This window comes from Colossoma macropomum, unplaced genomic scaffold, assembly GCF_904425465.1.
Source record: "Colossoma macropomum unplaced genomic scaffold, Colossoma_macropomum, whole genome shotgun sequence".
Lineage (NCBI taxonomy): Eukaryota > Metazoa > Chordata > Actinopteri > Characiformes > Serrasalmidae > Colossoma > Colossoma macropomum.
The window spans coordinates 27,760,985-27,774,777 of record NW_023494784.1 but is presented as its reverse complement, the minus strand read 5'-3'; the positions used below and the strand labels follow the sequence as shown (position 1 = coordinate 27,774,777).

General features: G+C 41.0%; 2 protein-coding genes across 2 annotated transcripts; one reads left to right on the top strand and one right to left on the bottom strand.

Moving 5' to 3' along the window:
- Nucleotides 1-565: 565 nt before the first annotated feature.
- hoxd13a (homeobox D13a) lies at nt 566-3,730 on the bottom strand. Its single transcript, XM_036566792.1, has 2 exons — nt 2,976-3,730; nt 566-2,544 (listed from the first exon to the last, which is right to left on the bottom strand). Exons 1-2 carry the CDS (start codon nt 3,592-3,594, stop codon nt 2,294-2,296), a joined length of 870 nt encoding a protein of 289 aa, XP_036422685.1. The 5' UTR covers nt 3,595-3,730; the 3' UTR covers nt 566-2,293.
- Nucleotides 3,731-10,597: 6,867 nt separating this feature from the next.
- Nucleotides 10,598-13,512, top strand: evx2 (even-skipped homeobox 2). Its single transcript, XM_036573835.1, has 3 exons — nt 10,598-11,012; nt 11,725-11,960; nt 12,895-13,512. Exons 1-3 carry the CDS (start codon nt 10,598-10,600, stop codon nt 13,510-13,512), a joined length of 1,269 nt encoding a protein of 422 aa, XP_036429728.1.
- Nucleotides 13,513-13,793: the final 281 nt, after the last annotated feature.

Genomic DNA, 13,793 nt, shown 5'->3' with positions numbered 1-13,793 from the left:
CGTTAGCGGCACAGTTTGTGTTTCTCTCGGTATTTTCCTCATTTTCGAATTAATGAGACCACCCACCCCAGACCATTCTCTGCCTCGATAATATCATGCTAGATATTGCATTACTCTGTATAATAATTTAAGCACCTGAAACACAGAATTGTATTACTTTTAAATATAATTTAACGGTAAGAGCTTCGTCTACAGATGGTGAATTCAGCACGCAAGGCTCCACGGCTTTTGTTGAACTTGAGACAGCAGAAAAATGTGAATGGTCAACAGAAGCCGACTCGCCAATAGACTAAATATTTAGACACTACAGGACCTCTAGAGCGAACTGAGTGCTTTAATTTAATGTCTGGTTCAATGTTCAAATGTTTCTTGCCTTACCTTATAGGCGGGTTTCCCAAACGTTGCCCAAGTATCCCCATCCTCAGTTGACTAAATGACAATTGTAAAGGCGCCGGAAAGAGCAGAGACAGTTCGGCCTCCCAGCTTTTATGAGTCTAGTAAATTCATGCAAACCATTAAAATTAGATTCTTCCATCTGCTCGGTATTCAGAGGCATGACGCAAGCTGAGGCATCGCATTTATTTCATAGAAAAGGACAGTCATAATCACTGACCGTATAAAAAATATCAGATAGTTCAAGGTCAAAGTCCAGACTCACATTTACCAAAACAAGTCCAAGTGCATTTTATCACAATGTCACACTGCATCTGCAGGCAGAATGAACCTTTACAGTTATGTAGGACATGAGACGAAACTGTTGTTGTTGTTGTTGTTGTTGTTGTTGTTGTTGTAATGATAATGATGAAGAACATCAACATGATATAGGATGCTTTCTGCAGGGGTTTAGCCGTTGCTAAGTCCTTCCGCATGCTTTATGGCCACTCGGCCGCTTTGTGTCTGGACCAGCGTGTGAGTGGGAAGTGTTTTGTGACCACAGGAAACGGTGGGTACAGCATCATAATCCTGTTTTACAGCGTTTCTGTTTCAGAGCATTTCATGTCTTAACAATGCGGAAAATCACAGAGAAACCTTCCTTCGCCCAACATTATACAGTTCTGCCGCCTGAATTAACTTCCAACATACACGAGCAAGGCATTTTCGTTAAAGCACTGCTGAACTGTAGTTGCACAACATGACCAGTAGATGGCACGACAGTTCCATGAATGGGGGCTGTTTCATTATTCATGAGTCTCATTTCAGTCAAGGTCGTGTCTGAGAATGCGTGTCAAGGTCAACGGTAAAGATAAGATTCAGTCTCCGAGTAAAAGATTGAAAATTGTCCTAAAAAACGCTTTACAGAAACCGAGAAGGCTTTTAAAGGCTGATGGAGTTTGATTTGGGGGGAGGGACAAAGCTCGTGCCTGAACTTCAGTAGCCGTGCTTTAGCCCATACTTGTACTGGAATTTCAGCATTTCAGAACTGAATGCTCCCGACTCGGATCCGTCAGATTACAAATCCAAACAAAACAAGAACATTTTAGGAGACTCACATTTAACATTACAGTAAAATATGAACTGTTTGATTCTTCTAGACCACAGAAGCCAAGCCAGCTTGTGTCTCCACCTTGCAAATCGCGCTCGGTGCTCAGTCTTGGTCTGTTTGACAAAAAAGTAATAATTTCTTCTTCTTCTTCTTCTTCTTCTTCTTCTTATTGTTGTTGTTGTTGTTGTCAGTCGCATTAGTACTATGATTAAATCACACTACTACTACTACGAATAATAATAATAGTAATAATAACAATAAAATTATTAATAATAACAATAATTTACCAAAAATGTGTGATTAAATTTAAGGTGTTAGACATCCATTCTTTAGCAGTAACAAGCGTCATGATTCATGTAATACATTGTCCCCTTATTGTTCCTCATGATTGTGGTATCGTCTAACACACAGGCTACTCCCAGTTTATAAAGTTGTGGTTTTACGATAATTCATTCTAATTATTGTGGTGCATCAACAGTGAACTGAAGCAGTGCGCTTTAAACATCTCTATGGAAAAAAAACTATTAACAGAAACTGTTTAGTCTTGCCATAGAAGACTAAAAGCATCAACAAATGAATGGTCTTCTGTCGCAGTCTTAATGTCCGAAACTGTGATATGTGCTTTTGTAAAACGGATAGTGGTCGACAGAATATTTAAAATACATTTAGATCTGTTTATCATAACATTTGGATTAACCTATAACCCTTACCAAACAAGGACTGGACACATAGACACACACATTACCATAAATAATGCACCGCAGAATTTGAAGAGCGGCGGCAAGATCTCGCATTATTTCAGCTGTTAATTCACTGATAAGGTTCAAAGTCTTTAGATATTTTTGAAATGATCTTCTTGTCCTTCACACGGCGATTCTGAAACCATATAGTCACTTGTCTCTCTGACAGGTTGGTGGAGGAGGCTATCCGCCGTCTCCTCTCTTTGGTAATGAACTTTGTAATGGTGTACTCATGCTCGAGTTCCTTCAGCTGTAGCTTCGTGTAGGGAACCCGTTTCTTCCTCACCCGCCGAGGGTCAGACCGAGACAGCGCTGTGTCCTCTGCACACAAACAACAAACTACTGAAGACTTATATATATATATATATATATATATATATATATATATATATATTTGTATATATATATTTGTATATATTTGTAATGGCTTATTTCTGTATTTACTTTGTGACTTATTACCCTTACACTCAAAAAACGAAGAGAAGTGTTGTTTGGCTTACAAACTAAACTATGTTGACGTTCATCGCAGTTGCTGTATTTAATTTTTGGTTCTTATATGCTCACAATATTCTATTTGACTGAAATGAAATGCGTAGCATACGTCACAGTACATTAAGTTCAACAAAACCACCCACGTTGAATGCATGTAATTTCCGTGCTTCAAATAAGTACTTTAGCCAGAAAAGCCCACCTTTACGATTGGCCCTGGCTAATAAGGGGAGGTGAGATGTGAGTTAGGCTACAGATCTTACCTGTTAGTGATGATTTCCAGATATGCGAGCTCTGCGTCTGTTCCTTAGGACAATAAACCTGGCCGCTCCAACTGCTCGACCAGTTCCATGGCTGGTAGCCTTCTACTGCGAAAGGACTTTCACGTCTTTGATCTCTGGTCCTTGCCCGCTGCGCTACAGGCACATCGATGTATCCAGGGATCCTTGGGTATGAGTAGGGACCCGTGTAGCCCTGATAGACCCCTAAGTCCCGAACCCTACCCGGGACTTCACCGCAGCGAAGCGCGGCCCTGCCGAACCCGACTGTGTCCTGCTTGTCAGCTGAATGTCCACCTACATTCCCATTGGCACCGTGGTTCATGCCACTCGGCTGAAACGCAGCGCTTGGAGGGGCTTTGCAAGTGTAGCAACTGTTGGCGAAGTGGCACCCAAAGGTGACCTGCGTGTTGGCACCGGTCGCTGAGCTGGGAAAAGACACATAAGGGGTGAAACACTCCGGGCTCAGAGAGCTTGTTCCTTCCGACAGTGGGTACACAGCGGCTCCTGAGGAAGACCGATTCGAGTGTTGTCCAAAAGCAGACGGATAAAAACTTCTGTTGGCAACCGAGGCTGTTTCCCCGCCTAATTCCTCCAGCTCCATGTTTATTTGACCACCCTTACAGTCCTATACGTGAGATTACACCTGACACTAATTAAAACCATCATCCTCTGCTAATCCAGACCAGGCAAGTAGGGCAAAGCACTCAACCAATACAGTTGACAGCGAAGCTTTTATATTTTTCCGGACTAATTACAGGACTCTGACAACCTGAAATGTGATTGGCTGCTGGTGGTCATGTGACATGCAAATAACTAGGTTGACCTTCGATAATGTTTAGATGTGGTTACTAATTCTCCAAAACAGTTTTTAACCAAGCAAGCCGCATACCAGTTCTATGTATTTGTTATTATTATTGTTGCTGACATAATTACCCATTTATTATGTATATTTACACATATTAAAGTCCTGGAATATGCTTTGAGACAAGGATCTTTCTTATTCAAAATTAAATGAGCTTTAGGACATCGACAATTATGCTGGGCTATCAACAAATAATAATAAATAATAAATAATGAAGTTGTCAAATACTACGCTGTGCTTTTAAAAAGATTCATGAGATGATTGCAATGAACATTCTTATTTTTTCTTATTTTTTGATACTGTATGCTAACCAATGACAAATAAACCAGCATTTCACATATTCTGAATTGTTAAAAAACTTAAGCTTGACATGTTCTGTAGATGCCCCAATTAAGCGCAATGCGTACGAGTGCTTTAACGAGTGCATTTGAAGCCTGAGTTTATAGGCCTATGCTTAACTATATTTATAGGTTCAGTGTTTTACTCTCACATGCGTTTGTTCTCTGATATTTTGTGCCTATTTGGGACTACAAGTGAATATATTAAACTAGATAATTAATCCACCTAAATCTATTAATTTTAGAATAGATTAAAACCAGCTAACTAACACTTAACAGTATACTAAAGCATGGAATCTCTAACAGCCTCCATCATCGTTAGGCATGACATCCTGTTTCCAAATCAGTCTATTGAGCCAAAGCCCCCGAAACCTCTCCACTCGTTACTTACCATATACTTTCAGTTAGGCGAACTGTAGGCTATTTATTTCTGACTCAGCTGAAACTGTACGCAGTAATCCTAGCTGGAGTTAGCGTGTTTGGCCTTAGCTTTTGATTTAGACCTACATTCAGCAATAAATCGGTTGCTTACCAAGTCACAAGCTACTTAAATAAGTCGAATAACTTTTCCTTTATAATTAGATTGAAAATATATTGTGGCTACTGTTGTAATGAATCTTATCTCGTAGATGAATTTATTTAGAATATGTATTTTACACAACTTTTACATCACAGCAACTTGTTTAATGTCTTGTGTTTGTGATGTTTAAACATCAGAAAATACATTAAAATGAGTGTGTTTATCCGATTACCTACTTTTGTAAACAAGAAAATGTGTTGGTTAGGTCCACAGCAATCAAGTCGTGTATATAATGTATATAAGACATTTTAATAGCTAAGGTAGGTAATTTAGCATCTGAGTCGAGCTCCATTAGCAAGGCAGTAATAATGTGATGGAAAATACTCTTCTCACAGCCTGCCAGAACGAACACTGGTCTCCTTGTTGTCAGAAAACGATTTAGAGGCTGATCTTAAATAAGACACGGCGATCTGTAAACTAAAAACTACAAAACGTCCTGATTTTAAAATTTCCTAGTTGTAGAAACTATCAAAGATAGAAAAGAACTATTAGCTGGTGCAAAAACTGAATCAGTAGACCTAGACTTTCGTTAAAGAATATATTTAATACATGTTTTACCTTCACTTTTCGGATACCAACAGTACATGTTTCTGTTTCAAAATTTGTTCCTTGTTAAAGACAATAGGTCTGTATGGAACCACAAACGCTCAAAGGACCATCTAAATGCGTGTCTTTGTATGGTCAAATGGTTCTTCTCTATGTTGGAAAATAATTTTGCAAATGGTTCTATAGCACTAAAAAGGGTTCCACTATTGTTAAGAGTCCAAGAACCCTTCTTCAGTGCTATTTAGAACCCTTTCTGCTAAGAGTGTACAAACAAGCGCACAGTGTATGTAAGGTGACAATGCAACCAAAGTGTTAATTAAGGCTAAAAATGTTCGACTATGCATTGTTTTGACTGTAAAAATGATTCGCTGTTTAAACTTTTAAAAAGTAGCATAACATGTTTGCCTCATCATTTTGAGTAAATTGATTTTCTAATAGTAAGTTAACAGAACAATAATATGTGGTTTACATTCTATTAACCTATTATTGGAAGCTAGGAAGTGTAAGACTACACGAGTAACTTTTCAAAGTAGTTTAAAACATTGTTTTTTTCAGTATTTTGTTGTTCCGTAACATCTGCACCAACCACTGTGAGCAATGAGCAAATTTGCTGAAGTAACCTGTATGTCCTACGGAACAGCTCGGTAATGATTTATACGGAATTATAAGGTCACTGGTTAGCTTGCAAACCACAGCGTGGTCGGTAAACTACAGCAGAAGCAGAAGAAGCCAGAGCGCGCGGAGGCGTGCAGTATTATCAGTTTATCGCTAGATGGCTCTAGCAGCCCACATTGTGGAAGCTCGTCCGTTGATCGATGGCCGCCTTTGAAGGCAGCAGTCGTGTCCGCAGCCGTGGTCACTAAGTAGAGCTGCCGGGTGAACAGCTGTGAGCCCGTATGATGACTTCCTAACCGTCAAGCCTTTCGGAAACAAAACCAGACGAGGAACTTGAACTGCAGACTACAGCCTGTTGTTTTGTCTCTGGTTTGTACACAACCTGGTGCTTTGTAGTTGGCTGACATACCACGCAGTGCAATAAAACCAGGTCAGACACGACTCACCTAGTTTTTTCTCAGCCCCTTTCTGTTTTAGAAATGTTAGAGCTGTTTCTGAAGTTGGCCTATCTTTAAAAAAGCAAGACAATTAGAGGTTTCTCAAGTGGCCAATGAGCTGACTGAAATGTTAATCTTGCATTTTTCTATTTTTTTTTTCTGACACGTGGCATGATTTTTGTGAATAGTTATGTTTAACCTAATGTGTAAAATTCACTTTAAAGTTTTACAAACTTACAAATTTACTTAACTCTTCTTTCAAGTTCTGAAATTTGAGTTAAGTAAATTACGTAAACACTCACGTGCATGTGACTTACATGGTTGTATATCGCATAGTGTTGTCGCTTTTGTAAATATGGTCACTTTGTAAGTGCATGTTTTCAAAACGGCACAGGTCCATTCAAATTGGTTGTGACCTTACAAGCATGTTTATGCGCTACGTGAGCCATAAGTAGACTATAACGTTACTGTACACGAATTATAACCATTTTACAATATACACTGTCGTTCATTTGACATTTATATTGTCTAGACCTAAGCATGCAAGAGCAGTTCCAAATAACAGCAGGGTTCACGATCATTGCTATAATATCTATGTAGTTGTTAAGCTACAATTACGGTAGGCTATAAGATCCTCCTTATGTAAGGAAGCATCATTTATGAGAAACCGCCGAACAGCCCATTGACGAGCTCATGCCCACGCTTATATACGTGATAAAAAATGTAGCTGCCATTGTTATATTTTGAATTTGAGATCTAGCTATTACTGGGAAAGTTTTCACCCGTTAAATCCAAAGGCCTGTATTTGGCCCACATTTCAGTTTCTTACTGTCATAACGACTTAACTACAGATCAGTATCATAGTAGTTACCAGATAATTTATTGCAATTAATGAATAATACATATAAGGCTGCACGTTTATTATTCTATTTTTAATCTTAAAATTCATTACTCCATAACTACTGTTTTTGTTATTTGGTAACTACTGTAGATAGATAGATAGATAGATAGATAGATAGATAGATAGATCTGTACAGAAGTGTACTTTATTGATCCGTGGGGGGTACATAAGAGACACTATTAGAAATAAAGGTACTGTGCAGGTACATTTTTCATTCATAAAGGTACAAACAATGTAAATGTACCCTTAAAGGTACAACAGCGGTTTAAAGATCTAATTGTGTACCTTAAATATGTTTTTCCTGGTGAAATGAACATATTTGTACCTTTTAATAACCTAATGTTTTAAAACAGAATGATAAAATTAAAAGCCTGGAGACGAGACAGGGTGTGCGAAGTCCATACAACTTGGAAAATATCATTTCAATGGATTATGGTACAATTATGTTCCCTAACTAAAGGTACTGAGATGTATCCTTGAGGGTACCACCCCAGTGACAGTTTCATACCTATTTCTGAGAGTGTAGCTCATATTTACACATACACACAGTACAAATACACCAGTGCACAAACAAGACAAAATGACACGAATATGTAAATAAAGGGTTAAGTGATTCAGAATGACACAAAGCATGTTATTGTCCCTTCTTTTATTGGGGCCAGATATAGCTTCTAACAACACATCATTTAAAATGCTGCCACGTTTTATAGTAGGCATCACTGAATCATGATTCAATTAAAAAGTAAGTACTTAAATTAGACAATGTTTTAATGTGCTTTTTTAAATATGTAAAGTATATTAGCATATTAAAGGACACCTGGAGCATAGCTTACATAAACTTAGCAATTATGCTTCTGGAGGAGCCAGAGGAGCCAGCTGAAATCTGAACAGTTTCCTATGGCAGAGGTGTGCAGAATAGCCTAGCGCCCATATTCAAGTAATGAAATTGTTCCCAAGTTGCAATAATTACTGAAATAGATGTTGAATTAGCCTAGAAAATAATCAGCAAGGAAAAAAAAAACACTTAACGTTCTTAACGTTTTACTTACTTAACTCAGTTAACTTTTACTTACAGAGTCCCCTATATAAGTAAAGTGGAACTTTTTACATCCAGCACCAAAACTGCAACTTGTTAAACATTATTATTCTCTTTTTGGGATCCTGGTGTAAAACAAAATACAAAGCACAAAAGGAGAGGTGTGAACAATAGCAACACAGTCTAGGTGCTGTCAACAACAGCATATTGGAATTGAACCTCCAAAAAAACCCAATGTGAATGGATAAAGTGAGAACGGGTAAAAAGTGGATTAGTTTGCTCGCAAATACACGAGTAAGCAAAATTATTAGCGTTTAAAAATGCTCAGAAAAGTATAAATCGATAAAAAATGTACTAATTTGAATGTAACTGAGTAAATGGAACTAGTGACTACCCGCCTCTGTCCTACGGTTCAGCTGAATTCCTAGAATAAGCGCTATGTTATCATGCTGTACCTTGTATTTTGTGCTGTGTTGAGAGCTGAGGCTATTCAGAAGCGTTTCATTTATCTACTTATCTACTTCCTATCCTTCTCGTATGTCTTGGTCTGTAATACATAATAGCAGTTTAAGTACTGAACCATATAAGCCATTACAGGGGTCTATACAAATTCACTGTTTCTGTTATGGCTCTGAAATGTAACGCCGCCTCGCTGGAGAAAAGCTGATGGGGGCGCCAAAGGACGTGAAAGCGGCTCGGCGCTCTGCACACGCGTCCCCGGTCTTCAAGCCGAATGAAAGCAGCTTGCGCTCTCACTTAACCCCGCCATCACGAGCCGTCCACTCCCTCAAGCGCGCGCCTGATCCGGAGCTCAGCTCTCACCATCATATGTGGATCAGACATTAATGCACACCTTGCTGACTTGCCAGATTTTTGAGACGAAATACAGTAGACAGGGTGGCAGAAATAGGCGATCTAACTGAACAGGGCAGTGGAAGTAATGAGGGTGCTTATTAGAGGAGTTATTTTAATTGTACCCTACATATGAAAGTAGGTTGTTTTTACCAAATGTTATTTCGATAGCCTCATTAATCACAATTAGAATCCATAATAGAGTTTCTGGGACTGCATACTGTGTGATGTGGAAGAATAAAAAAAGACTCAAAATCTCGATAAAAACGAAAATAATGTATGTTTATGTTGTTATGGAACATGCATATTATTGTTTACCATTGTAAATAAAATAATACAACAAAAATTGTATTTTAACAAATTGCCTTCTTACCGCATTTTATCGTTGTTGTTGTTTTTTTTATTTAAACAATACTAAATGATATTTAACCGTTATAAGCTAATTATTTAGCACAAGTGTGTGATTTTTAATTCTGTTTTATTGACCTAGTTGCCTTTTTTGTCGTTGGGCAACGAACAATGAATGCACATTGCAACAATACACTACAGCTGCAGTAAAAAACATTACAATAGCATGTTATAGTTTTAGAAAGGAGCTGAGAACTATTTGCACTGTGATTTTCGGTGTTGAGTGTTTATTCGATCGAGAACAAAAAACAAATAAGTCACTTTTAAGAAAATGCCAATTCCGTGAAGCCCACAATCGCTTTCAGTGAAAATAAGCAACTCCTCAGCTAATGTCTCATTCGAAAACGGTCTGAGTGAAATAATGGACAGAGAAAAGGGGAAAAAAAGAAAGAGAGGGAGGCAGAGAGGGGGAGAAGAGAGAGTCTGCGCAGAAGGGAGGAACAATAGAGAATCAAAGCATAATGATATTCCTAAATGAAGAGGGAAATGTTGCCGGGCTCATTTTATTAATCAGACTGTCAATTTCACCCCAGAGGCCAAACCCAGGAGCCATCTAAAGTAGGAGCAGATCAGCGGCGGCGCGGCGCCTCCTCTCCTCACTTCTCCTCTCTCTCTCCACCTGGATATGTGGCTGGCCGCCTCCATCACCCTCGCGCGGCCCCTCTCCCTCTTTTATTTGCTTATAAACCTGTTACAATAAATGATCATGCGAGCGGCGTCACGCGCACCTTTAACGGCGGAGCAGCGAGCCACTTTTTGATGAATGACATCTCGGACCGGAGAGGATGCACGGGTCATTTTGAGCAGTTACTCGTCGCCCGCACTGGCATTCTTCTCTCTCTCTCTCTCTCGCTCTCTCTCACTGTCTCTCTCTTTCTTTCTTTCTTTTTTCTTTCTATCTCTCTTTTTGCTAGTTTCGTCCCGCTCATAAAGGTGTTATATTATTTAGAGGCAGTAGCAGAGCTGAATGTGGATTAGCTCCGCCGCCGCTCGCCGGACTTCGCCTGCTTTCTCCTGCGCCACGTCCCCATGGAGAGGATAAGAAAAGAGATGATTCTGATGGAGAGGGGGCTGCACAGTCCCGTTGCAGCCAAGCGCCTCTCCAACCTGTCGGACTCGAACGGCGGCGGCGCGGTGCTCGAGGCCCTGGAGAACTCCGCGCACGCGGGCCGCCTAAGCCCCAGACTGCCCCCGGCCTCGCTGCACGGCGCCCTGGGCGACATGCCCGCCAAAGGCAAGTTCGAGATCGACAGCCTGTTCGGGAACCACCACCCGAGCGACAACAGCGCTTCGGCCGACATCTCGAGCTCGGACGGCAGGAAAAAAGTGAGCCTGTACCCGGAGGTGTCCACCGACTCCGAAATGAACAGCGACGTGGAAGTGGGGTGTCCGGCTCACCGCTCACCGGGCAGCGCGAGCCAGCACAAGGAAAACAACAACAAAGGTAAGATCACTTCTCTCTCACACACACACTCACACACGCGCACATACACACGTGAGCGCGCGCACACACTACGGTGCATTTCTGTGTCTGCATACGTGTAAAGGTTTTATTATTTCAACATTTGATTGATGCTAAGTCCAACATCGATGAGTAAACAGTAATATTTTATTGACTAATAATGCAGAAACAGTGCAAAAAAAAATCCAAACAGATTTAGATGTATTTTTTTTACCAGCCTTGAAATCTGCTAAATTTCCGGCTAGTTAAAAGTCATAATCTGGTGTTTCCTGGTATTTTATATGAGCGTGAATATTGTAATATATGATACATTACAAAATCAATTCATATGCATAGGCATTCTTCACATTTCACTACATAAATATAGAAATAGACCGGTTGGTTTCCTTGACATTATTTTGCACTACAATAATTATTCCGAGAAGAATAATTAATATTTTTTCTGTGCTGATTTTTATTGTTTTGTTTTGTTTTGTGTTCTGTTTTGTTGTTTGTTAATAAATATTGTTGGGGTAGTGAGTTACTTAAATTTGTAGTCTTGCAGCGAAGATGCATGAAAAGCTGTAGAAATCCACCCGGCTGTGATTTGATCTCAACACCTTTACATTTACATTCTGACAGAAACTCAGGCCTAAATCACTGCATTTTTGTTTGTAATACTATTTTGTGTATTTCCTCTTCACCCCGTGTTTAGGTTTCTCTGACAGTAACTCAGGCAGCTCCAACTCGAGCTCCTCGTCTGTCTCCAACCACAACTCCATCGGGAGCTCCAACAACTCCAGCTCAGACCAGGTGCGCAGGTACCGCACCGCTTTTACCAGAGAGCAGATCGCCAGACTGGAGAAGGAGTTTTACAGAGAAAATTATGTCTCTCGACCCAGGAGGTGTGAGCTAGCTGCAGCGTTAAACCTGCCTGAGACCACAATAAAGGTAGGACGCAGTTTAAACGTTGCTCCTTTATATAATGGCAGCTTAATACGTTATTCAATTTATTTCTGTTTTGTGAATATAATAGAAATATGTACAAAACGATCAGTTATAAATTATTGTTTTTGAAACCACATACAGCATTAAACTGGTCTACATTATTGGGGCTTAAGTTACATGCACTCACAGACGTAGGAACGCACATACACTTCACCACAAGCCACAACAGCGCGCGCTGTACTTTAAAACGGGTTATGGCAATTGAAATTCTTTTAAAATCATCAATTTAAATACTGAAGCTAGGCCTACTCGTGCATATATTTTAAATACAAAGGTATTTTGGCTAAATAGCATGTGTGAACTTCATGTTATTTAGCCCAAATAGTCATATTGTATTCTACTCATCAGCCATGTTACAAACAAACAAAAAACAATTTAAATTTCTCATTTTATAAAATACACTGTAAGCCTAGCTGTTAATAATTTACTCAGACTAAGATGATAACAAAGTGGTGGCTGCTGTGATTCGAATAATTGTGTATGGCATCAGCTAAAACGTAAAAAGTCTTTTTTTTTTTTGCATTCGAGTCTTTTTGGACGCGCTGCTTTGTTGAACCAAATGTTTATTTTGGTTTGTGTTTCCTGGTGATGCGCTTCTGCTGCTGTTATGCTTCAATTAAGATTTTGTTAGACTGTTTTTAACAATACACAGCTCACCTGTGTGACAGACCGTGAAATCAGACCTTTTCCGAAATTATGCTTTTAGCACACACGTTTGGAGGTCTGTTTTAGAGCTCAGTCGTGTAGGCCTGTGCTTTTTAGACCACCTTGGACTAGTAGCTTACCCAAACACAATACCTGGGGTGGGGGGGGGAGCAAGGAGATCTGAGTTTGGGCAAAGTGGACAAAGTGACCTCACGGTTCCCTGTGTGTGTAGGTGTGGTTCCAGAACCGGCGAATGAAGGACAAGAGGCAGCGCCTGGCCATGTCCTGGCCACATCCGGCCGATCCCAGCTTCTACACCTACATGATGACGCACGCGGCAGCGACCGGAAGTCTGCCCTACCCATTCCACTCTCATATGCCCCTGCACTATTACCCCCACGTCGGTGTGACGGCGGCGGCGGCGGCGGCCGCAGCTTCGGGCGCCGCGTCCTCGCCCTTCGCCACCTCCATCCGGCCCCTCGACACGTTCCGCGCGCTCTCGCACCCCTACTCGCGGCCCGAGCTGCTCTGCAGTTTCCGCCACCCGGGACTATACCAGTCGCCCGCGGGCCTCAACAGCTCGGCGGCGGCTTCGGCGGCAGCGGCGGCGGCAGCGGCAGCAGCGGCCGCGGTCAGCGCGCCCTCCGCCACTGGGCCCTGCTCGTGCCTCAGCTGCCACAGCAGTCAGGCGGCCGGGGCGCTGGGCTCGCGCGGCGCCGGCTCTGACTTCACGTGCACGGCGAGCGCGCAGCGCTCCGAGAGCGGATTCCTGCCCTATTCGGCCGCCGTGCTGAGCAAAACCGCCGTGCCCTCGCCTGACCAGAGAGAAGAAAGCGCTCTCAATAGATAACTTAGTACTGGACCATTCTGAGGGGGATGCCACTTTTTGTTTTTGTTCGTCGACCTTGTTTAACGTGTTCTGTTAGCAGCATTTAAAATTTGTGAAATAATAGGGGCAAAAATGCCATTCCAAGCAATCAGCCATCGTCGAAGCAAACAAAAATTAAAAACACATACAATTAAGCTGTTAAAACGGTAATAATCAGAAATGACGTTTCAGGCCTGTTCAAGCAGCGCGCTACGATTTAAACGAGACAGACAGAAAGCTTAAATACAATAATAGACAGTAGA

Coding starts and splice junctions, on each gene's coding strand:
- hoxd13a (XM_036566792.1), bottom strand. CDS start 3,594: ATGGAGCTGGAGGAATTAGGCGGGGAAACAGCCTCGGTTGCCAACAGA. Junction 2,545..2,975: donor CTGGAAATCATCACTAACAG/GTAAGATCTGTA, acceptor GTTTGTGTGCAG/AGGACACAGCGCTGTCTCGG.
- evx2 (XM_036573835.1), top strand. CDS start 10,598: ATGGAGAGGATAAGAAAAGAGATGATTCTGATGGAGAGGGGGCTGCAC. Junction 11,013..11,724: donor CAAGGAAAACAACAACAAAG/GTAAGATCACTT, acceptor CCCCGTGTTTAG/GTTTCTCTGACAGTAACTCA. Junction 11,961..12,894: donor TGCCTGAGACCACAATAAAG/GTAGGACGCAGT, acceptor CTGTGTGTGTAG/GTGTGGTTCCAGAACCGGCG.